The sequence below is a fragment of the Diceros bicornis genome, chromosome 3 (assembly GCF_020826845.1).
Source record: "Diceros bicornis minor isolate mBicDic1 chromosome 3, mDicBic1.mat.cur, whole genome shotgun sequence".
NCBI classification, from domain to species: domain Eukaryota; kingdom Metazoa; phylum Chordata; class Mammalia; order Perissodactyla; family Rhinocerotidae; genus Diceros; species Diceros bicornis.
Genome location: NC_080742.1, coordinates 67,880,316 through 67,906,586, shown reverse-complemented (window position 1 = coordinate 67,906,586; position 26,271 = coordinate 67,880,316). Strand labels below are relative to the sequence as shown.

The following is a 26,271-nucleotide window of genomic DNA, read 5'->3' as shown; positions in this document are numbered from 1 at the left end:
ATATATCAAAGCATTTAATTTCCCTCACTCAAAAATCCTTGCACAAAGTTCTAGTTAACAGCCTTTTCTAGGATCTAATTGGTCCATTCTATCTTTGATCTCCTCTGTTGCCTTTCAAGATGCTGGATTCTAAGATATCAGAAGTAAGATTCATCCTCACTAACCCCTGTGCAAGCTGGTGCCTCAAGGGAAAAGGAGATCTGGAGACAACAGAAAAGGTCACACCTGCTATCTGGAAGCAGCCTCTCCCTTCCCTGGCAAGAGATACACTGTTCCACATGTACTGGCCCATCCTTCCTGACCTATTGTTTCTCTCTTTGAAGATGTTTTGCCAACGGCCAATAAGCCTACTTGTCTTACCAAAGGATGTAAGGCTGGCCAGGAGGGGCCGAGGAATGACTCAGCTAAGCTCTTGGCACCAAAAACTGATCTTTCCCTGCTTACCTGACAGGATAAAATTTACTGATGCTGAAGAATGTACCAAATCGACAACCACTAGCCTGTCAAAGAGAATCCTGGAATTACCAGCCCATCTACTGAAACTGTGGCCTTAAGATTAAAAACCCATTACCCTTCATGATTTGGTGCCTCAGTCAGCTGCACCCCAGATTAAAATCACCTCTCTAGGACCAAGTCAAGGAGTCATATTGGCCCTGACTTAGCAGCACTGAGGACAATGGTGCAAAGTAGGTGGGAGGGGGATTCACCAAAACTAAGCCATAAGAGTTCTAGAAATCACTCTGAAAAGTCAAAGAATCCAAAGAAAAGACCTGAATAACTGAGTATCAAGTCATACAGAATGTGCTATTCCAGCAGGAAGTGATGTACCAGTCCCTGAGAAGGAGGTGGCCTTTCTCCCACCTGTAAGAGAAACATATTCCACATACTGTTGTAGAACAGACCTGCCCTGGCAATACTATCAGTCCCACAGAAACCATGAGCGCCTCAGTGGCTGTCTCTTTGAACGCCCTGCCTCCTATCATATTCTTCTTTCTGAAGGATAGCTCTTGGCTAAGGGCTGCTGAGCATCAGGAAGAACTGGGCACACTCCTAGAGCCCTAAACCAGCCTTTCCTTTCTCGTGTGACAGCACAAAAGGTGTTAATGTTGGCATGTGTGTAGATGTCATCACCTGTCCACAGCCTGCCAAAGAGATTTCAAATTGATACTCCACCCAGACCTTCACTTCACCACCCCCACCAATCCGAGACTCTCCTAGTCCACAGCTCCTAGGTTTTTTTTGTGATGCAGAATAAAAAATGGGCAGAGAAGGACTAGATCTGAGAGGCAAGAGAAGACATGAGAGAGTAGGAGGAGGGAAAAGGCTTACTGGAAAGATGCTGTGTCAATCTCTGCAATAAAGCACTGAGGCTGAAGAGAATAAGGAGGCTAAAAGCCCAGCTGACTGCAAACAGGAGAGGGAACTAAGGAGGGTGGTGAAATACGAGAAACAGCAAAGGGGACACTAGAATTGCTGTTGGGGTTTTTTTGTTTGTTTGTTTATTGCAGTAACATTGGTTTATAACATTGTATAAATTTCAGGTGTACATCATTATACTTCTATTTCTGCATAGATTACATCATGTTGACCACCCAAATACTAATTACAACCCATCACCACACACATGTGCCGAATTATCCCTTTCGCCCTCCTCCCTCCCCGCTTCCCCTCTGGTAACCACCAATCCAATCTCTGTCTCTATGTGTTTGTTTATTGTTGTTATTATCTACTACTTAATGAAGGAAATCATACGGTATTTGACCTTCTCCCTCTGACTTATTTCACTTTGCATAATACCCTCAATGTCCATCCATGTTGTCACAAATGGCTGGATTTCATCGTTTCTTATGGCTGAGTAGTATTTCATTGTGTATATATACCACATCTTCTTGATCCATTTGTCCCTTGATGGGCACTTAGGTTGCTTCCAAGTCTTGGCTATTGTGAATAACGCTGCAATGAACATAGAGGTGCATGCATCTTTACGCATTGGTGTTTTCAAGTTCTTTGGATAAATACTCAGCAGTGGAATAGCTGGATCATATGGTAGTTCTATCCTTGATTTTTTGAGGAATCACCATACTGTTTTCCATAGTGGCTGCACCAATTTGCGCTCCCACCAGCTGCTGGGGTTTTAAACTATATCTCTGTTAAGATATAACAGTATAGAATAAAATCCCTTTCCAGCCATTTTTGTTATTGTTGTTGGGTGGCCTATGCTTCTTTAAAAACACCACCATTCTGGGACTACCCTGTCTGATCTCGCATACATGAGATTTACAATGCAGCAGCTCTGTGGGTGCCTTTCTTCCTCCCCGCCCCTCTCTCACCTGGACGGAGTTCTCCTGTAAGAACTGCCTCCACATCAGAGGAGTGCCAATAACCAGGAAGCACCCTTCCCAGAGAAACACACTAGAAATCCATTTATTGAAACTCACAACATCTGCATATTTTGGAATACAGTCACATTTTCTAAAGAGTAGTTTGGAATACAGAGTCTATACCTTACTAAATGGGTTCAAAAGAATTAGATTACTAAATGGAAAGAAAATTGTGAATGCATCATGTCCACAGAATCAGAATGCTAGAACTAAAAGGGGCTTTCAAGAACAGAGTCTAGACATTTTTAACGTTCCTCAGACTATGTGACATCATGTAAGCAAACGAAAAAAAGAAATTACTTGTTAGCTCAAGCTTGTAATTAATTATAAGCATCACAATCTCAGATCCAAATGTGTGTGTGTGTGTGTGTGTGAGGAAGATTGGCCCTGAGCTAACGTCTGTTGCCAATCTCCCTCTTTTTGCTGAGGAAGATTAGCCCTGAACTAACATCCATGCCCATCTTCCTCTATTTTGTATATGGGATGCCACCACAGCATGGCTTGATGAGCGGTACGTAGGTCCACGCCCAGGATCCGAACCTGCGAACCCTGGACTGCAAAGTGGCGCGCGCAAACTTAACCACTACACCACCAGGCCAGCCCCTCAGATCCAAATTTTTGTTTTCATCACAAAAAGTCTTATTCTCACTAACTGACTTCACAGTGGAAGAAAAACTATAAATATCCGAGAGTCTATACCAATATAAATAAATGAATAAGAACAAATCTCCCATGCAGAAGAATTCCAAATATTGATGTAGACACTCTACCCTCAAGGTGGGTGAGAGATTGAATATACAAACAGGCAATGACCAGACCATATATAAAAATAGAACTCTGACCTATATCCTGCAACACCAGTCCTGAAGGCCAAACCACAACTTCTGACAGTTTCCCTAATTTTTGTCCCCATTTCTAATTTAGGATCAACCTGAGAAAGCCAAGAATGCTCCCCTAACCAGTGACGTAGGATGCTCTGCTTCTCGTTAGCCCAACTCTAGCTTCCCGATTCCAACAGCCTCCAATCAGGGCACACCTGACACATTCCCTTTTTACTACTGTAAAGCTTTCCTACTTCTCTGCTTGCCTTTGAGTCTCTGTCAAAAGCAAGTGATGGTGGCTGACTCCTTTGCTATAGCAAGCTCGGAATAAATAGCCTTTAAATGTTCTCATTTGGGTGGTCTTCGTTTATTTCCTCAAGGGGAAGCAAACCTCTTAAATCCTTATGTGTGGACCACGCAAAGTGACTTCCATTCTAAGAGTACGATATTTGAAGGGGGCCTAGGGAGTCACTTTACAGGGGAGAGCTTGACAAACACTACCTCAGCCAGGTGATCAAGGTCAACATCAACAGTGGTAAGTCAGGTAGATGGTATGTACCCTTGATATGTGATGAAAATGGCACTTTACCTCTGTGGTCTTCTACCCCAAACCCCATAATCCCAGAAAAATCATGAGAAAAATACCAGACAAATTCCAACTGAGGGACAGTCTACAAAATACTGAACTAGTACTCCTCAAAACTATCAAGGTCATCAAAAACAAGAAAAGTATGGAAAACTGTCACGGCCAAGAGGCATCTAAGGAGACATGACTACTAAACGTAATACGGTATCCTCGATGGAATCCTGGACGGTAAAAGAACAGTGGGTAAAAACTAAGGAAATCTGAATAAAGTATGGACTTCAGTTAATAATAATGTATCAGGGGCCAGCCCGGCAACATAGTGGTTAAGTTTTCGCACTCCACTACGGCAGCCCAGCATTCACAGGTCCAGATCCCAGGCGTGGACCTACACACCGCTCATCAAGCCATGCTGTGGCGGTGTCCCACATACAAAATGGAGGAGGATTGGTGCGGATGTTAGCTCAGGGCCAATCTTCCTCAAGCAAAAAGAGGAAGACTGGCAACAGATGTTAGCTCAGGGCCAATCTTCCTCACCAAAAAAAATAATGATAACAATAATAATAACGTATCAATGTTGGTTCATTTACTGCAACAAACGTACCATGCTAATGTAAAATACTAATAATAGAGAAGACTGGGTATGAGGTATATGAGAACTCTCTATACTTAGTATGTAATATATCTGTAAATCTAAAAGTGTTCTAGGAAATATAGTTTATATAGTTTATAGTAAAAAGAGAAAGGAAAAACAATATGAATACTTATGGCAAAATGTTAACATAAATAATGTTTATATATGGGTAGTGAGTCACCCCATTATATTATTTCCTGTCCTTATCTCCATCGGTAAAATATATCATAATTTGAATTTTTTCAATTTTTTTTAATCCTTCACAATGAACTCCAATTTAACCTCAACAGATTCTCACTTTTCTGCCTTTTTCACCCTCCCTTCAGCCACACTGCAGTGCTCTGAAGGCACCAAGCAGCATGACATTCCTGTGTTAATGCAGTTCCATTAGCCTGGGGGTTCCTAGAGCAAGGTCCAACTCAATAACTAACCCAGGAATTTTTTAAAGCTTTCTCTCATCCCCTTGTTCGCTATTTGTTTGCTCCTTTGTGCTCCACACATTTTACTTTGGATTAGCATTGGTTGTGTACCTGTTTCTCTTTCCCTCTCTGCATTAGTACCTTGAGGACAGGGACTACATCTTGGTCATCTTTCTCTTCCTCCACACCACGTACTGTGAATTTATTATTTGACGGTAAGAGACTAGAGGTTCAACATACAGATTCCTTTTCTACAGTACAACAAATCAACAAGAACAGGGTCTGGGAACAGATTAGTGAATCTGGCTTTGCGTCACTCATGAGGTTCAAGCAGTTCCAGGAAAATTATGAAAATGGACAATAGAGTACAAAAAGTTAAGGAGTAAAGGTAAGAAACAGATAATAAAAAGCTTATTCATTCTGACCAAAAATGGAGTTCCTATTGCTACTGTCATAAATTTCTCCTCAAAATTTGAAGGGAAACAGAAAATATACAGAGGACTAATATGTAAGTAACTATGAAGAGGGAGAACAGACACATTTAAAAAAGAAAACTACCATTCTAGAAACTGACTCAAGAGAAAAAGCTGATTGAGTCAGGCACTGAGAATTATAGAACAAGATCGGTATTATTGTAGTAGCAGCAACAGTAACTACAACATCTAAAGTTGTATTCAGCACTTAGATTGCACCAGGCACTGTGCTAAAGCTTTGCTCATATTATCTCATTTAATCCTCACCACAATCCTATTATCCTCAATTATAGATAACGTAATCAGTGGTAAAATCACAGAACTGGTCAAGACTTGAACCCACACTGACCTTGTGCTAAAATGTGGTAAGAGCACCATCACATTTTACTGCAGTCAGTAATGCAGGAGTGGCAAAGCTGGATACAGCAGAAAGGCCCAATAGGCCTCCTATAAAACTGACTGGACCAGCCATCCCTGCAGACTTGCACCCGAGGACAATGACTTGCACAGGCTGCGTGACCAAAGCCACTCTTTAATGTCCCCCAAAACAGGAACCAGTGAGAAAGGAAGATGAGATGTGGTCCTAAGCACCAGGAGCCAGAAGTGACAACAGTGTGGCTGCAGCACTCACAGGCAAGAGTGGGAATTAATAGCTGTCACTAGGGGCATGGGAGCCTGGCTGGACCCTGCAGGCTCAGAATTGTTACCACTTATTCATATCAACATATCCTTAGTCCTACACCTCCAAAACAGTATAACTTAAGAAATCCAGGTTTATTTGAGTTACTCTGTGATCAGTGGCAAAAAAGGAAGTAGGAATGATAGAAACCCATACAAAGGAAAGTGAATCCCTCGATATTTTGCAACACTTCATCATATCATGAGTGGTTTGATTTACTAAGACCCATCTTATTTCTAAGAAAAAGTAACACATGATACATTAATTTATTATTGATTTGAGAATTTTACCGTCTCATTTTGGATAATTTGCTACAACATGTGGTAAGAAAACTAGGACAGGGAATCGTGGGCATACAACATTGTGCTGCAAGAAGCAACAGTAACTTGTTCCCCAGTGCCTCTCAGAAAAGAGGAGTGAAAGAAGTGCCAGGACTGGGAGAGAGCAGTTTCATTTAAATGCAAGGTGAAAATAAAGTCATTTCACAAACACACTTGGGCTTCCTGCCTAGGAGAGTATGTGAACTTTGCCTAAACTATTTAAAATCTTCAATAAATAAATCGATTTGAAAGGACTGACACTGTCTAGCCGCTACTTTTCAATCTTCTTGTTGGCTAGTCAATGCTAAAAACAGATTTCTATAAAGCTAAATATCAATAGCATTCACATATCAATAGCTTTTTTTTTCTTTTAGTGAGGAAGATTGTTCCTGAGCTAACATCTGTTGCCAATCTTCTCTCTTTTTTTTTTTTTTTTTTTGAGGAGGACCAGCCCAGAGCTAACATCCAATGCCAATCCTCCTCTCTTTTGCTGAGGAAGACTGGCCCTGGGCTAACATCCGTGCCCATCTTCCTCTGCTTTATATGGGACGCCACCACAGCATGGCCTGAGAAGCGGTGCGTCAGTGTGCACCCGGGATCCAAACCCGCGAACCCCGGGCCACTGCAGCGGAGTGCGTGCACTTAACAGCTTGCGCCACCGGGCCGGCCCCCAATCTTCCTCTTTTTGCTGAGGAAGATTGGCCCTGGGCTAACATCCGTGCCCATCTTCCTCTACTTTATATGTGGAACACCTGCCACAGCATGGCTTGATGAGCGGTGTTCAGGTCCACGCCCAAGCTCCGAACCTGGGAACCCTGGGCCACCAAAGTGAAGTGCACCAATTTAACCACTACGCCACCAGGCTGGCCCCTCAATAGCATTATTTTTAATGAAACATAACATTTTATCGAGATAATTACTGCAACAAAGGAGTGTAAATCCATTAATAATTTTCTGTCAATGTCTAAGTATTTTTATATCTTCTTTTGTTTTTGCAGGTGTTACAAACAGAAGAATATACATTAAAATTAGGACTTTCTTTTACTTTTTTTTTTTGTGAGGAAGATCAGCCCTGAGCTAGCATCCATGCCAATCCTCCTCTTTTTGCTGAGGAAGACTGGCCCTGGGCTAACATCTGTGCCTATCTTCCTCCACTTTACATGGGATGCTGCCACAGCATGGCCTGACAAGCGGTACATCGGTACGCACCCAGGATCCGAACCTGGGCGGCTAGCAGCGGAGCTCGCGCACTTAACCGCTGTGCCACGGGGCCGGCCCCATCTTTTACTTCTAAGACGTGTTTATTCCTAGAAAGCGAGCTAGACATGAAACAATGGATGGCCATAACGTTAAAGACATGGCAGGGAAAAAGCCCTCATCTGTGACCACTGCTACACAACTCCGTTTCCCTGGCTAGTCCCTGCCTGCTAATCACTACACTTACTAATATCATTTAAGTTTTCCCTTTGGACTGAGCAATAATAAATCTTTGTTTTCTCTTAGCAGCTGGACAGTTTCCATGCAAGCATTGAATTTAGGTCCCCGAGGGGATCTAAATAACATGTTTATCTTTTTTAAGTATCTTATTACTCTTCTCCATCACATATACTCTCATGGTAAAAACTAAAAATGGTTATTTTTAAGAATTATAGTTCCTTTAATTTACATTATTTTCTGTAGGCAAAAAAAAAAAAAACTGTGTAAAATCCAAACATTTTTAGGAATTCTTTTATAGCCAAAAGTAATTAACGTCTGTATATGTTTGCTCAAGCTTAATGTCATGTAATCGCGTCTGTACCTTCCCTCCCAGAATCTGATTGTTCAAATAGTGTAAAAGAAAAAAAAAAGTTTATTCTTAAGACAATGACTTTCTCCAACTGATTACATTTGCTATAAGATTTTTTTATATTGCATTTTCAGACTTTTACTGAATGACAATGCATATACAATTTCCAGTTTAAAGAAAAAACAATTGAGAAGCAAGTTTCTAATATTTAAAAATTGTAATTTAGCTCCTCACACTTCATCTCTCAAATGTAAGGGTACAATTTAAAACATTCTCTTTGCTAAAAGAGCCAAATAAGCTAAGAAAAAAATTTCTCTCTAAACCATAACATCAGGTACTCTGCGCCTGAAGTGAGAAAAGTATAATTTGTTTCCTTTTATTTTAAATAAAAGATATCAGTGATAAAAGATAGGAATTCCCCTCTCCCTCAGGCTTTGCAAAGTACAAAGCAGATCACAGCGTTATTATGTGACACTATAGAAATCTAAATGTATGTCACAGACAAGGCACCAAATGAGTAAGTGGTTGTAATAAATTGCAAAACACCCCAAGAACGTTATTTCATTAGTTCTATTAATAATGCTCAATAAACAGCATCTATCAAATTTATGAAAAAGATCAATTTGGTAGGGAAGTAAATTTCATTCTCTCCTTCCCAAGAGAAGGAGACTAGAAACTGGAAAAGCTTAACAGAGGTTGGAACCATAAGCATCCTACTATTATCAACTGCTAATCAAATAACATTTTAGAATGGAATTACAACTGACTTCAAAACAAAATAAAACAAAAAACCCTGACTCTAGATCACACATAAATCCAGACCTGAACTGCTTATTTTTAAAAGCTACTTCTTTTTTTAAGACTTCTATGCCTCAGAGTGTTTCAACTGTTTGTGCTATTTTAAATTGTTAAACTTTTTTATAAAAAATAAATAGTCCTTTCTCACTGACCTAAGAGATTCCTTTCAAGTCCTCTACAGGCTTGCTCAAAATTTCAGAAAGACTGACACTCAACCAAGATCCAGTATTAGATTTTGAAGTCAACTTAGAAACAAAGTTAGGGTTCTCCACAGAGCATGCTTCTAACTAGTACACTTTCCATTTCCTAAAATTCCGAGGGGAAAAAAAATGCTCTCTCAATAAATGTTGCCTTATTTTGCCAAGAGATTTAGTAACTGCAATTAAGCAGTGACTCCTCTGGCCACAGCCACAGCTAATACGAAATAGTGCTAGAGCTAACTGAGCCCATCAGTTTCTTATTTTAGCACAGCAGGTAGCGCAGGAATGCCTGCTATATTGAATGACTGGTAACAGTTAACACATGAGCAACTGTCCTGCTCCACTGTAACATCAAAAATGAATTTCATTACTTATTCTCTCTCTTTTGGGAAACTAAAAACCCTTTATAGGTATCTTCACAATGACATCTCAAATACAATAAGGATGCTGGGAGATATGGTTTCTTGTTTACAACAAAGAGACGTTCAGCAGTGTGGTTATAAACAATCCAAAAACTCATCATCCTGCTTAGTACAATTCTTGGATATTCTTTACAAAGAATACCCAGGATAAATGAGATCTCCTTATATATTTTAACCTGTCATTTCACTGTGAGAGACAAAGCCTATAGAATACAAGCTTCTAGAGAAACAACCTACTATAAAGCTTTGGATTTAAATAGTAGTTGACAGTCTACAAAGCACTTTCTCATTCATTTTACCATCTCATGTGAAGTTGCATTCCAGTCAAGGGACCAATTCTATCACCAGGCTAGGAAGCCAAAGACAACTATCTCAACCCATACAAATATTCATTGTGCCTATTACAATCTATTTAAGAGTATAAACGCTCCTTAAATTGTGGTATTTGTCCAGTTGCACACTTTCTGTCATCCCATTCCAGCCCCACATCTGGACAATCACTGAGCTGTCCTGACCCATCTGACCAGTCACACGTCTACCACACTATCCCTTCTTCCCCTCAGTGTTCTCCGGCTCTGAATTTCTCCATTAGTTCCACCTCGGGCAATCACCTCCTCTGAATACACAGGAACACTCTTTTTCCTCCCTTGTCTTTGAACTCTTGCTCCAGTTACCTCAGAAGAATCTTTCTATCTCTGAGTTTCAGTTGCAAGGCCAATAATAAGCACAGCCTTGAGTGCTAAGTATATACCCCTCTGAACCAAGGGAAAGAAAAACCTTAGGTGATGAAGCGAAATAAGAAAAGGACCACCAGTGCCATCAATCTTGGAAAGCCTTAAAAACACCTCAAGTAATCTATGCATTCATCTTTTCACGCATCATCACTGAGCAATGACCAGATGATGGAAACACAAAGATGAAAATGTCATAATCCCTGCTCTCAAGACCAAGTTCTCATCCTTACTCATAAAGTAAGCTGCGGAAATACATTTTTTAAATGGGTTCACTTGTATTGCTTCCTTGAATAGGATAACCAGTATTATAACAGTATTCATTTTGCTTTGAAAAATTTTTATCCCACATGTACAAAGAGAATCAGCTATACAGCTGTTTATATGGGATATAAACAGACTTTTATTATCAAGCCCAGGGAGCATAACGACCAATGATAAAGCAGGCAGCACAGTGCCTGGCTCATGTAAGAACTCAACAAAGGTTATTTCCTCATCCCTTCCTAGTTCCAATCAACAGGTTTACACTCAATCTTATTTTCAAGATATGACTTCTACCATGCATGGCCCTTGCTCACAGGGAGCAAAATATACCTGGAAGCATTAGTGAACAAGGCAGTATATTAAAGCATGTTAATTGTTCAGCACTGAAAACAAGTGCAGAAATTGGGAGGAATATAACTGACATGAGATTTTATGTCCAAATAATAACTGACAATATGCAACTTCAATTTTATAGGCACCTGCCTCTCCAAACAAATGAATAAACAAACCAGGGGATGAATGAATTAACGAAAGAACGAACCCAGTCCAGAGTCAGTGAAATGGACTAGAACAACCAGGTATACAATATATGGCTGCTAGTATTATTTATGTGCTATGCTCAGGGCTCAATGCTAAAAGTTATCTCACTTGGAGTTCAAAATAAAACTGTGAAATAGAGATTACTGTCCTCATCCTATGAGGTAAGAATCTTTTACAAAGTAATTTGTCCAAAGTTACGCAAGAGATGGCAAACTGGGATCTGAACTCAAATCTTCTAAATCCAATGCTCCTTTCATCTCATCACAGCCAATATTTCTTTCAGTAGATACGCAGTACTTTATGGAGAAAGAAATATGCCAGAAAAATTGGCAATAAAGCAAATTTCTATAATGCTAAAACTATTTTCATCCTGGCTTCTCATATAAACTTAGAAATGGTTTCTATAGTTAGTGGGGGGAATATGTAAATACATGAACTTAAAATTCTGCTTAAGTATTTCTAGTCCCTTCAAATTATGCTTCTACGTGTTACGTTTCATAATGCCTGACAATACTGTTCTGAAAAATTTCCCAACCAAATCTTTCTTCTATTACTCTATTCTTCCCTACATACAAGAACTTTTTCCATGTTGTTAAAATCCCAAACTCCATCCTTACAGGTAATATGAGGCTCTTAACTCTGCAAATCCCTACGTTTGAAGTTCCAGGTTATGTTACACAAACTAGCTCCCAACATGATCAAGTTTTGACTCTTAACATTCCTTATATTAAATTTACTTTACAATATAGACCGGAAGGATAGACTTCCTTAAATTCTACCCCTAAAGAATGGATCAAAACATATTAATATTTTGGAACATCAGTAAACATTTCAGGGTAATCCTTATAACTTAGAGTCAGTAAACAATTCTCCATCTCATAAGAAATAACTACATGATAGATTCTAAAATCATTTCCTAAAGGACAGTATTACTGCTGAGTCACCACAACCAACTGACACAGTTTCTCATTCATTCAACAAATACATACTGAGCACGTTAGGCCCAAACACGCACTGCTCGAGATCCTGGGGATACACATGTGGAAGTCCATAAACAGAAACCTTATTAAAATAGAGTCAGGAGGCAAAAAGGGGGAGTTGTCATGCCCTACGGCCATAACAGAGCCCAAAAGGAAGAAGAAACAGTTCCTCTTCTTGACCTGCAAGAAGCTCAGCCAATGAGAGACTATCACAACTCAGCCAATGGAAAGCCACTACACCTAGAAATCTCAGTCTCCAGCAATGGACTCTTGGTTTACAATAGCCTTCCCAACTTTCTCTTCCCCTCTATAAAAGTTTCTCCTCCCCTTGCTGCTCCCGGGCTGGTACATGTCTTGCTATGGTTGCAGACGCCGAAATGTAATTCTTTGCTGATCCCAAATAAACCCATTTTTGCTGGAGAAATAACTGGCTGTCTAGTTGTTTAAGGTAAACATTTTGGTGGCCCATACAGTGATCCAAAGAAGTCTTGACGACTCCAAGGCTGGTGAGCACACAGGTGCAATATCCACAAAAGAGCCCACTGAGCTCACCACTTTTCTTTCTGACCCTGGAGTCTGAGGGTAAGTTTTTCTCCTGGATCCGAGCTTCCGCCTTCTTTATGTTTGAGGCTCTCTAGGCTTTATTCAAGATCTATTTTAAGGCTTCGTCCTTTTCTGGTTAAAGCCTTGTTTGTCCGCAAGTATTCAGGTGGCACTTTGGCCTGACTCGGTGAACCAGGTTGTTCCTTAGAACTTCACTGGTCTTTGGTCCAATTCCTTTTGGCACTGGACGGTATCTACTTAAACTGTGCTAGTCTTCAGTCTGACTCTAGGAGTGTTTCATTAGAACTGTGCCAGTCCAGCTTTGGCCTGACTCCCTTGGGAGGAGACTGTTCTATTGGTACTGCGTGGATCAACTTTCGGTCCACCTAAATAAGTGGACTGTTCCCTTAGAATTGGCTGGTAGTAAGCCTGCAGGCTGTTTGAGCTGTTCAAGCTGTTTGAGTTGCAAGCTGTTAAATCTGTTTGAGCTGTTTAGGCTGTTTGAAAATTACTCCTTTGCTCTAGAGAAAAACCTCTAGGAAATGGGATCCCAGTTACCTAAATATTTTGAGGGCGCAACCCCCTACAGGGACCTCGGCCAATTTTATGTTTAAAAACCGTGGTCATTCCTCATGTGTGTTTCTAACTAAATGGACCGATCCAACCAAAAGTAATTTAGAACACCAATGGCCATTGTGGGGAACTTCTGAACTCCCCAAACTTACTTTTCTTAAAACTGAATTGGATAACCACAGGTCTATAATTTCCAAAATCAAATGGAATACTTATTTCGATAGGTATTTTGAGGCTTCCAAACGTTATCAGGAGTTTAAAATTGCCTCTTCGCAAAATAAAATTTTAAGATTAACTGAGATGAACAAACAATTAAAGAAAGATAAAACGGCTTCTGGAGCCTCAAGTTCCTCTTCCCCAGCTTCTTTGTCTCAGTCTCCGCCTCTGGTACCATCTTCCTCCTTCCCTTCTATACTGTCTACACCTCCTCTATACCCTCAGTTCCCCCATACTAACTCTCTCGCCAAACTTCCCCTTTTCCCTGAACTTCTCCCCACTGCCTCTTCCTCTGAACCTATCAGAACTTGTCCTTTTAAAATTAAGCCTTCTGAGGATCCAAAGGCTAAACCCTTAATTTCTTATACTCCCTGGACTAAAGCTAAACTACGAGCCATAGTCAAAGATTTTCTTAAAGTAACCAAAGATCCTCACAGATTTGCTGAGGAATTTAATACAGTCATTCAAACTTATCAACCTGGTTTCTCTGACTTATATCAGCTACTTCATATGCTTATCACTGAAGGCCAGGCCCAGCATTGGACGAAAACCAGTAATTGGGAAAATCCTGAAAGGCCTCTAGAACTACCACCAAGAGACCAACCTGCTGAGCTGTTGTATGATCAGGCTCCAGCAATCACTAGATGACTTCATCAGGCAACTCCTAGGGCTTTCCCAAAGCCCACTGATTGGAACAAAATTCAGGCTATGCACAAAAACCTGATGAACCTGTTCGTGACTATTACAATCAACTTTCAGATTATTTTTTTTTTAAATTCTGGTCTTCCTTCAGATGTTGATTCCACCCGGGTAGCTTTTAACTGTGTTTATTAATGGGCTGAACCAAGGCCTTTCTCTTCTAGTAAAAACGACCAGGATAGAACGGAAAACTATTTCCTCTCCAGACCTAGTTAATCTGGCAAACTCACTCTCTCGCACTCTAGATGAGACACCTAAAAGAAAGACTGCTAAAATTCTTAATCTTCAACTCTAGCAAATGAAGGCCCCTAAACAAAACCAAACATCTCCTAGTTTCTGCTATTATTGCAAAGAGCCAGGACATTGGAAAAGAGATTGTTACAAATTTCAGTGCTTCAAGTACTTTCAGCCCTCTAACTAGCCTTTCTAATGTCCTCCAAATTCTCAATGACAGGGCTCCGAGGAACTGCAAGGGCTCTTCCCAATCCTCCCTCTTAATAGGCTTGGAGAAACATTTCTCTAGATTGGAGATGTATCTCTTTCTGTCCTGATACCTCAGCCACACTCTTGGTGCTCAACCCCACTACTATAAAGCGGTCCCTGCCTCCGAGTACTAAAACAGTTCAAAGAGTGGAGATTTCTAATAAACCTCAAAAGGTTCTTATCTCTGAACTATTCCCTTTTCTTTAGGCCCTGTGAGAGACACACACCCTTTTCTCCTTAGTTCCTCCGCCTCATTCATTTATTAGGCCGAGACTTGGAAAACTATCATGCCAGAATTTCTTTCTCCCAAAAGGAAGAAATAATTCTAGAATTTGACAGTAGCCATCAAAACAGTCAACCAAGTGAATTAAATGACCTTTTTGACATCTTTTATTTCCTCATCTCTGACAGTACTAGAGCTGATTCTGGAAACACTGATCGTGTGTCCCCATTGAATCAGCCACCACCCTCCTTATGGGCAAAATCTCCAACTGATACTGGTAAAATTCACAGCGCACCTCCCATCAAGATTCAAAAGATCCCTCAAAACCTCTCTCCAGAATTAATAAATACCTATAAACAAAGAAGCCCTTCAAGGTGTAAAGCCCATAATAGAGGATTACAAGGCTCAAGGCCTCATTCTCCCTTGTACTAGTCCCTGTAATACTCCTATTTTACCTGTGAGAAAACCCAACGGATGAGGGTGGAAGTTTGTCCAGGATCTCCAAGCAGGAAACAACATTGTTATCCCTCAACACCCTGTTGTTCCTAACCTTCATATACTACTAACATCCATTTCCACTGGAAGCAAATTCCTTATGGTAATTGATTTATGCAGTGCATTCTTTAGTATTCCAGTTGATGAAGCTAACCAATATCTTTTTGCCTTCACTTGGGAAGAAAAACAATTCACCCAGACAGTAATGTCTCAAGGTTTTACTGAGAGCCCCTCTTAGTTCTCAGAAATCCTGAAGGCTGATCCGGATGATATAAAGTTCCCTGCGTTCTACTTTGTTGCAATATGTGGACGATTTGCTTCTTCTTTCTCTGTCCGAAGTTTCCTCACAGGAAGACAGCATCCACTTGCTAAAGCTTTTAGCCTTAAAGGGACATAGGTCACCAGAGAGAAACTGCAGTTCGCCCAAACCTAGGTTCCATATTTAGGGCATCTTATATGAGAACAAGAGCTACATCTAGATCCAGATTGGCTTCCTGGTGTCCTAAGTTTCCCAAAACTAAGCATCAACCACGAGGTTTTCTCAGGCTAGTTGGTTATTGCTGAAATTGGATTCCAAATTTCTCTCTTATGGCCAAACCTCTGTATGTTTTACCAAAGAACCACCACCCCAACCCAATTTTATGGGAAGAACAGGATGACAGAGCCTTCAAAGCCTTAAAGGAGAGTTTGATGAACCCACCTGCCCTTGGACATCCCAATTATCAGATTCTCTTTTTTCTTTTTTGTATATGAAAAGGAAGGGAATGCCCTGAGGTACCCACCCAAAAACACTGGGACCGCCATCAACCCAGACGGGTTAGCAACTGGACCCTGTGGCCCAGAGATAACCTGCTTGCCTTAGAGTCATTACTGCCCTTTTGGTTAAGGCCAGTGAGAAAATCGTTATGGGATCCCCTTTAACCATTTTTGTACCTCATGCTGTGGAAGCCCTCCTAAATTCTCATGATACTCAATATATTTCAGTCAGCCGCCTCACCTCCTACGAAATCCTTTTGTTAACTGCTCCTCACATAACTCTTTTACACTGTAATAACTTTAACCCTGCTACTCTTCTCCCTTCCATTACTGAAGAAGTCCCTCACAAGGGCATAATGCTGACAGATCACCTCCTGACTCCTCTTGATGATCTGCAGGAACCTCCTTTGGATAATGCCAACTTCTCATGGTTTACTGATGGCTCTTATTTAAAATGTGACAATGGCGAATACTGTACTGGGTATGCTATTGAAACTCCTTTTGATACTGTTGAGGCAGCACCTTTACCTATGGCTACTTCAGCCCAACAGGCTGAATTATACGTTCTTACACAGGCTTGTACTTTAGCCAAGGGCAAAATGGCCAACGTTCATACTAACAGTAGGTATGCTTTCAATGTAGCTCATGATTTCAGAATGTTGTGGAAGCAACATGGCTTCCTTATTTCCAGCATAAATAAAATTTAAAATGGCTCCTATGTTCAGGAATTATTGGATGCTATACTTTTACCTGCCACTTTAGCTATAATTAAGATCCCAGGGCATTCTAAACTTGACTCTCCGGAAGCTAAAGGAAATCACCTTGCTAATATTTCCATAAGGAATGCTGCCCTGAAAGGAACCAACAGCAGCCAAGCCTCTGTCAGGGTCCAAAGGGATATTCCCCAAATGATAACTTAGAAAAACTGGCTAGAGAAGCCCAACAACCGGCCTCAGAAAAGGAAAAACAAGACTGAAAATTCAACAACTGTTGGTTTGATAAAAAGACAAAGCTCTGGTTTGGACCAAATAACAACCCAGTCCTACCGGAGACTCTAAAATTTCCACTCCTAACCACTGTACCTGCATTAAACCATTGGTCTACTGACAAAATGATACCATTCATGAATCAATATTGGTGGGGAAATATTAACAAGGCTGCAACAAGTGCCTACCTCACTTGTCCCACCTGTCCAAAATACAACCCAGGGAAGCCTGTTTGTACTGCTCCCAGACATTTTAAACTGCCTAATGGACCATTCGAGGTTTGGCAAATGCATTTCATACAACTTCTCCCATCTCACGGATATAAACATGTTTTAGTCATGGTATGTATGTTTTCTCACTGGACTGAAGCCTTCCACTGCAGACAGGCTACTGCCTCTTCTGTGGCTAAAGTCCTTTTGGAAAAGATTATCCCTACCTGGGGAACTCCTCTCAAACTTCATAATGATCAAGGAACCCATTTTACTGGTCAAGTACTTCAACAAGCCTGTGCTGTGTGGCCAGTTGCACAACACTTTCACTGAGTTTACCACCCTCAATCCTACAGTTTAGTCAAATACACAACACCATTATTAAGACTCAATTGGCAAAATCTGTACATTAAGACTCAATTGGCAAAATCTGTAGAGACCCTTCAAATACCTTGGCCAAAAGCACTGCTGTTGGTCCTTCTAAATCTCAGATCCACCCCCTCTGGAACTCATAAACTCTTACCCTTTGAGATAGTCACAGGACGCCCAATGTACTCGGCTCCTGCCTCTTTTGACCCACGCCCAATAAAAGGAGATACGCTCCAGTACGGCAAAGACCTAATTGCTTCTATTAAAAATAACCATGTTCTGGTAGAGCAATCTTTTCACAGCGCTCTTCAGGCAGACGAAGACCTTAAGCAACACACCTTACAAACTGGAGATTTCATCTACAGGTAAAAACACCTCCAGAAGGACTCTCTTCAACCTCACTGGAAATGCCCCTATCAGGTACTGTTAACTAACCCTTGTACCACAAAACTCCAGGGAATAGACTCTTGGATTCACATTACACACCTGAAGAAAGCATCAAACCCTTGACTGGACCTGCATATCATTTGGTGACTTAAAAGTAAAGATTTCTCAGAATTGAAGCAGATAACATCTGATTAGACAGCTTCCCCAAAATGTCTGGACCAGGCCTGTTGGAATTTTGTCTGTCAAACCTTTGATGATGACATAACACTTTAGGCCATCTCCAATGCCTATGACTTGATAACATATGAACTTTAGAAAAGTGCCTGAGAGTTCTCCTTTTTATCCCTCCTTCTTACTCAAATGTGGCCACAACAGATTTCCAATTTGTGCACTTTCCCTCTGACATGGGACATGACATCCAGGAAAGGTCCTTTCTGGCACCAAGGGACAAAAGGCTGCCGAATCCAGAATAACTTGACTCTTGATCAGTGATGCTTTCAGAGAAAGACCTTGATCAAAAGGGGTAAATGTGGGGGCTGGCCCGGTGGCGCAAGTGGTTGGGTGCGCGCGCTCCGCTGCGGCGGCCCGGGGTTCGCTGGTTCGGATCCCGGGCACGCACCGACGCACTGCTTTGGCAAGCCATGCTGTGGCGGCGTCCCATATAAAGTGGAGGAGGATGGGCACGGATGTTAGCGCAGGGCCGTCTTCCTCGGCAAAAAAAGAGGAGGATTGGCGGATGTTAGCACAGGGCTGATCTCCTCACAAAAAAAAAAAAAAAAAAAAAAAGGGGTAAATGTGGAAATAAATACACAGAAACCTCATTAGGATGGAGTCAGAAGGCCAAAAGGGGGAGTTCTCATACCCTATGTCGATAGCAGAGCCCAACAAGAAGAAGAAACACTTCCTCTTCTTGACCTGCAAGAAGCTCAGCCAATGAGAGACTATCACAACTTAGCCAATGAGAAGCCACTATACTTTGAACTCTCAGTCTCCTCCAATGAACTCTTGGTCTACAATAGCCCTCCCAACTTCCTCTTCCCCTCTATAAAGGAGTTTCTCCTTCCCTTGCTGCTCAGGACTTTCACGTGGCTTGCCAAGGTTGCAGATCCCAAATTGCAATTCTTTGCTGATCCTGAATAAACCCATTTTTGCTAGAGAAATAATTGGCTGCCTATTTGTTTAAGGGCAAAACACAATCAGACTAAACAAGGTCCCTACTGCCATGGAGTTTACAGTCACAGGAGAGACACCTATGAGAATGCAATAAATAAACAAACAAGAACTATATCAAACAATGTTAAGCGCTATGCAGAGAATTCAAATCTGGCAATATTACAGTAACTGGATGGTCATTTTAGATTGAGTCATCAGGGAAAACCTCTCAAAAGAAGTGAATTTAAGCAGAGATGTGAATAGTAAGAAGAATATTGTGCAAAAATCAAGTAGGAAAGCATTCTGAGCGGAGGGCACAGCTAGTGCAAAAGCCATAAAGCAGGAACAAACAAGGCATGTTTAAGTGTAAGATAGAATCACAACATGTCTAGAGGGTAGGGACCTCAAGAAACAGTGGTGTAAGTTCAGATACAAGGGGTAGGAAGGAGTCAGAACATCAGACTTTGTAAGCCAGGGTAATATATTTGGATTTTATTTTCAGTGAGATGGAAAGCCACTGAAGGAAGCCACATAAAATCTGAAGCTGTAGTCACTAAGAATTACAGTCCAAACTGGAAAAAACATATACATCCCTTAAGTCCATGTATTTGCTTGGTTCTACCCTCTGCATTCAATGAAAATTTATCCGAAGACGCTGAAACAGAATCCTAGAGCTAGAAAGAATTTTAAGGAATATACAGCTAGCATTGTACATGTATGGAAACTGAGGGCCTGAGAAAGAAAGCGACATTCAGATTGCTTCACTAATGGCTGAGAGAAATGTCTCCAAAAATAAGGGCAACTAAGATGTCTCGAATATATCCTAAACTCAAAGGTGACATTAATCAGAAAACTGTCCTTTTATGTGTTCATAAACTGGACCACCATGAATGAGACGCATATGACCCATCATAGAATTTAAGTTTTTGTGACAGCTTCTGACCTCAATCTAAAGCTGAAAACTTAAATGAAGCACATACGCAGTAATGTCTAACCAATTCCATTGTTCCAATCCCAATTCACTGGGTACACCACAACTTGGAGATTCATTCATCCAGTGAATGGTAAGGAACTACTATGTGCAAGGGATAATACTGGAAAACGAAGAACCAGAGTCTAGTAGAAGCTATAAAACATGTATACAGAGGGCCGGCCCTGTGGCTTAGCGGTTAAGTGCGAGCGCTCCACTGCTGGCGGCCCGGGGTTCGGATCCCAGGCGTGCACCAACGCACCGCTTCTCCAGCCATGCTGAGGCCGTGTCCCACATACAGCAACTAGAAGAATGTGCAGCTGTGACATACAACTATCTACTGGGGCTTTGGGGGGAAAAAAATAAATAAATAAAAATCTTTAAAAAAAAAAAACATGTATACAGAAAGAGACACACATACACACTGACACATATTACACACACACGCAACTATAATACATGCAAGGTAAAATTGCCAACAGGCTTCTCAGATAATGTACTGTGAAAGCTGGAGAAAATATCACTTTCAATTGAAAAGATCAGAAGGCAGCATGCAAGCTGCTCCTTGTAGGCTGGGTGGGATTCACAAATGGGGAGAATATTTTAGACAACGGGCACAGCAGGGGCAAAAGACCTAGGTAAACTGGAACCAGGCCCACGAGACGAGAAATCCAGAGTATTAATTCAATTTAGAGCAACTATTTCCAATATTAAAATACTCAAAACTGAACTACACCTAAAGTTAGGTATCATTTCAGTTCAGTAAAATAAGAGTTATACATCTGTATCATCTTAACACAAAAAACGTTTTATAATACGAACAACTTGAAGCCTAGGTTAGACTATTACATATGTTTTCCAAATGGAATGAAATAGGATTTCAAAGATCTTTGAAAACTTGCTTTTCAGGAAACAGAAAAAGAATCGGAAAATCACTTAAGTTGCTTGGTGCAAAAATGGCAAACGTGCACATTTTAAGAAAACATGTTATCATGCAGTGTTTTAAATTCAGCATTTAAAACCTCAGAACACAGGGTAGATGAGAAAGTGCTATCAACACCACCGTATAAAGTTATGGTTTTAAAGACTATTCAATTGTTTTTCTTGAATAATAAATAGTCTGCATGACTATTCATATCTACAATTAATTTTCTGCCCTTCTGGAAAAGCATTGTTTTAGGACATTAATTCACTTGAAAACTGACAAGTAATAATATAATTCAGAGTTTTTTTTAATCTTGTTAAAAGTTCATTCTATATTCAGTAAATCATAGAATTACTTTAACATTCTTCTATCCAACTCAAGGGCAGAGCATCAAAAATCAATTTTCAAAGCTAACCAGCGTGTGCTATTCTAACATGTTTGTTTTCTCCCTTGTCTTTCTTAAAATTCATTTTTCATTACAAGATTTGGTTGCTTATATGAAGTTTTCTCTGTATGGTCTGTGGAATTCTTTGAACTTTCTCCCTAAATGGCACAGGCTCAATGCAATGATGGTCAAGCAAACCCAGATGCTGAACGTAGGGAAGCAGAACAATGAAACTAAGATATACGATGAAAAGAACCTTGAAAGTACTTGGAAAATTATACATAATACAAGAGCTGCAAAAGTATCATTGTTCAGTTAAAGTCCTTTTCTTTTATTGTTTTAAATTCCATGTGATTCACACTTCTCTGAATCTAACCTGCACTTGCCCATCCTCCTGCATGTGTTTGGGAGGCTCACCCCCTGTGTCCCCAACTCAGAACCATGGAATTCTCCTCATCCTCCAAGGCTCAGTTCAAGAGAAGCTGCCATCACCTTGTCCTGCTCCACTTTGCATTATGGGAAGTTGTACCCATGCTGTACACCCCTTATTTAGCCTGAGTTTTACAAACTTGTATATCTTCTTTTTTTTTTGGTGAGGAAGATCAGCCCTGAGCTAACATCCATGCCAATCCTCCCCTTTTGTTGCTGAGGAAGACCAACCCTGAGCTAACAGCTATTGACAATCCTCCTCCTTTTTTTTTTTCTTCCCTTTTTCTCCCCAAAGCCCCAGTAGATAGTTGTATGTCATAGTTGCACATCCTGCTAGTTGCTGTATGTGGGACGCCGCCTCAGCACGGCCAGACAAGCAGTGCATTGCTGCGCGCCCAGTGCGTCGGTGCGCGACCGGGATCCGAACCCGGTCTGTCAGTAGCGGAGCGCGCGCACTTAACCGCTAAGCCACGGGGCTGGCCCCTTGTATATCTTCTCCATCACAGCACTTGCCACCGTGCCCTACGCATAGGAGGCATTCAAGAAATTTTTAAAAAAGCAAATCAGTTAAGCACATTTACCACAAAATATGATCAAGTGAGGTTAGAAATATTAAAATTGTCACAGGTCATCAAGCTGTTGAGAAGTAGATGCCAAGCAGATATCCACAACAACGCCGGAACATTTTTACCAAATTCCACAATCTCACAAGGGCAGAGCTGGGCCTGTGTCATGCAAGCCCTGGCTCCTGCTGCCTCATCCATCTGCCTCACTTGATAGGTCCTCAGCTTCCCTGAGGAAGGAGGCCTGCGCCACCCGCTGCTCCCTAAAGCAGCTCCAGCCTCAGCTGCCTCTCCACGGACACCTTCACCGTCACAGGAAGAGCAAGCACCACAGGGCTGAGGAACAGCAAAATTAGTCCCATGAGAACCCACTTAGATTTCCCTGCAAAGACAAGTTTCTACCATGGGAGGGTCCAATGTTCCCCTCTCCTCCTACCTTCTCACAGAAATAGCAGAGAGGTGGTTGCTCTCTGTGTGCTTCTCCTTTTACCTTCCTTTATGACTAAAATGTGCATAAAACCACACTGAAAACAGAAGTGCAAGCATCACTGGGGAAAATAGCCTCAGGCTCCCTCTATCACGTGTCTGCTGAGGTTCAGCCCAGAAGGCCTGTTCATCTTCATATTTTCTCTATCTTTTATAACCCCAATGAGAAATGGCCCTATACAAATTAATAAAGGTATTTGTGAGACATGTTAGATTTAAAGGTGCTGGGAGATCTAACGATTTTCTTCCTTGAAAACTACATATTTTCCCAAGAGGTATTTTGCTTCTTGCCAGTTCTGCCTAAAGCACTGGTATGTGGCACTTAGGGGCACATGCACACACATACACACCCCGATGATTATTTAACCTACTTTAAGAAAACGTGGTATATAAATGTGTGTTCCAAAATAAGATTTTTTTAATGTAAATTGAATGAGAAACATTCACATTTTTAAAAATCCTACAATGAATTTTTTGGAAGAAAAAAGTCAAACCCACTTACCAATAAATGTAGGATTACCTTACCACATATATTCAAACAACTTCTTAAAATTATAGGACTTTGGGACTAGAAAGTATCTTGGAGTATTTTTGCCTAAAGCAAGGAAGATAGTATTGTCACAAGCAGCCACTCTAAAAGATGAAAAGCTAGAAAGCCATGGTATCTGAGATGACTGAATCCAAGGGCTAAGCAGTATCCATTAAAATAGGAAGGTGATTCTAGGGTGCAGAATCCTATCTGCCTCCAAGAGATACTATGAAATAAATGTAAATACGAACACGAGTTTAAATTAATCAAAATGTCTGAGGTTTAGTATTTAAAAGCACAAGTATCTAACAAAATGAGTATATCATCTCAAGTGTTCTAAAAATTGTTTTAGGGCAGTTTAAATACCCCACAGGAAAATGCATTTCCAGACCTGGACTCCCAAAGTATGTAAATCACAGGCTAGGTAGAATATATAGATTCTAGAATATATATATATATATTCTACCTAGCGTGTGTATATATATATTTATGTATACACACACACACGTATTACCTATATATACACATATATATTCAGGACTGTAAGGATTTCCCAAAGTACTGTGAAATGTAAAAAAACAAAACAAACACACAAACCCCTAACTTGAGTCCCACAACTATTTCCAGACTTCAAGGATTGTAACCCTTCCTGCAAAATATACTTTGTGTTTCTGAATTGTCTCTGGAGTGTTACTGTTGGTGTGGGTTTTCTTTGGGGTCGTTTTCTAACGATTCTGTTGGCTCGTAGCAAGTTTGTTCAGACCCTGTTCTAACTGCCCTCTGCACTTCCGACCGTGCATCTGCGACACGCGGGGCTCACCAGCACGCGGAGCTTTCTCTACGATTCTGGACACGACCAGTTACCAGAGCCTTACGCAGGCGGGGACAGCGCGGAGAGAAGGGAGAGATCATTTAAAACCATCATCAATGCCAGAGTCCCTCTCTCCTTGCGTGCCTTTGACAGTCCGTTTGCCAACCTGACACGTCATCCACACCGCTGATGGTACTTTCGGGAATCCCTCTCCCCCTGTGTATGACAGCGACGCCGCCCCCCTCCCCCTCCCGTCCCAAGCCGGGGGCTCAAACCGGGGCCCCCAGAGAGCGCCGCCCCCACAGTCCCGGCCCGCGGGTCCGGCTGGGGTCGGCTCCTTTCGGGGGGCTTGGCCGCTGGGCAGGACCCCCGGGGGCGCCCGGCCGGGTCCCGCCGGCGTGAGGAGGGCCGCCTCGTCCCACCACGCTTCGGCCGTTCGGCGCCCCCAGCCGAGGGGTGTGAGGAAGGTCTGAGGAGCTCTCGGCGGACACCGAGGGGGCGGCCGCGGGAACCCCTCGCCCCCGACACGCGTCCTCCGCCGTCGCCCGCCGACGAGCACCGGGAGGGCGGCCGGGTCGGGCCGAGGTGCTGTCGCCGCCTGGCGGGCCGGCCTCGCGGCGTGTGCGCAGCGCGGCTCCTCCTCCGCGGAGCCGCGGGGCCGCGGGGCCGGGAAGGCCGCCGGCCGCCTCCGCGGACCCCGCCGTCCCGCCCCGCCACCTGAGGCGCCGCGTCCTCGGCGGGCGGCCGCGGGCGGGCCCCCGCGCAGCCCCGAGCGCGCGCCCGGCCGCCCGCCCCCGCCGGCCGCGGCCCCGCGCAAGTTGCACTAACTTTCCGGGGCGGGGGAGGGGCGGGCGCCGCGGGCCGGGCAGCCGGCCTTACCTGTGCTCAAGTTGTCGTTGATCTTCAAGGGCACCCGCAGGATGTAGACCAAGAAGAGCACGATGAAGAACCACACGGTCCAGAGATAAGTCCACGACCACACTATGCAGGACTTGAGCTGCTCCAGAAAGCCCGTGCCCGCTTCAGCCATTTTTCGGCGCTGCTCTCTGCTGCCGCGGTGTCGGTGTCTGCCGGGATGATTCACCGGCCCTGAGGCGCCGCTCGCGCCGCCGCCGCTGCACGGGCGCCCCCGGAGCCCGCCCGCCGCCCGGCTCTCGGGCGCGGCGGGAAATCGCGCGCGGCCCGCGGGCGCGCTTGCCTGTCCTTCTCCAGCCTGATTGCTGACTCTCTGAAGGGCCCCCAAGTGGCTTTCGTGAAGGGATCACGTGGCCCCTGCCCCCTCACATTCTGATGCCATTTATATTGATTATGGTAATATTTAGACAGACAGGCAAAGTCGCGCGCTGAGGGAAACTCGACATGGTAATGGTAACTCACGTATATTGAGAGTTTCCTGTATGCAAGGCACTGTTCCTAGGTCTAGATAATCTCATTTAATCCCTTCAACTATCCCCATTATATAGATAGGGAAACTAAGGCAGAAAGCGATTGAGTAGTTTACCTTAAATTCAAGCCAAAATTCAGTTGCAGTATGATGGGTACCAGGGTCCGAGGTCTTAAACCCAACACTTTACTATTTTCTCTCAGAATTCAGGCTCAGAGGGAGGAATAAACCCGGAGCAACTAGAAAAATATAGATGTGCTGCTGTCACTGGTTAGTAGACCTGAAGATAAATCACTCTGTTAAGCAAGATTTGAGTTGCACACTCTATTTACCTTTGTTTTATCTTCCTTAAAGCAGCACAGGGGTTTTCCAAAGAAATAGTGACAGGAAGAATGTTTATCCTCCAATTTTTTGGGCAATTACAGTTCAAACAACTTTCAGCCTGTTTTTAATAAAAACAATTCTCTGGGATAATTTTGGCTTATTCTGAACTGACTTCTTGAAACGAGAAGTAAATTATAAATGTTTTTTGTCTGTGCTGAATAAAATGTTACCTTTACCAAATGCAATTCTAAAGTTTGTTTCTGTCCATAAATAATTTCACTTTCTATGTATTGGATGGTAATGAAGCAATTGCAGGTTATCCAATCTACAGCGATGATAATTT

The 26,271-nt window shown here is 42.3% G+C and overlaps 1 protein-coding gene across 5 annotated transcripts in view; it reads right to left on the bottom strand.

Moving 5' to 3' along the window:
- ST7 (suppression of tumorigenicity 7) overlaps nt 1–25,381 on the bottom strand; it is a 254,203-nt gene extending 228,822 nt beyond the window's left edge. For 3 of the 5 annotated variants that reach the window (XM_058528829.1, XM_058528848.1, XM_058528838.1), the window contains exon 1: nt 25,100–25,379. In XM_058528829.1, the coding sequence (XP_058384812.1) occupies nt 25,100–25,250 (151 nt within the window). In that variant the 5' untranslated portion in view covers nt 25,251–25,379. Of the gene's footprint in view, nt 1–25,099 lie in introns of all 5 variants that reach the window. The other 2 variants (XM_058528868.1, XM_058528823.1) reach the window with 2 other exon arrangements.
- Nucleotides 25,382–26,271: the final 890 nt, after the last annotated feature.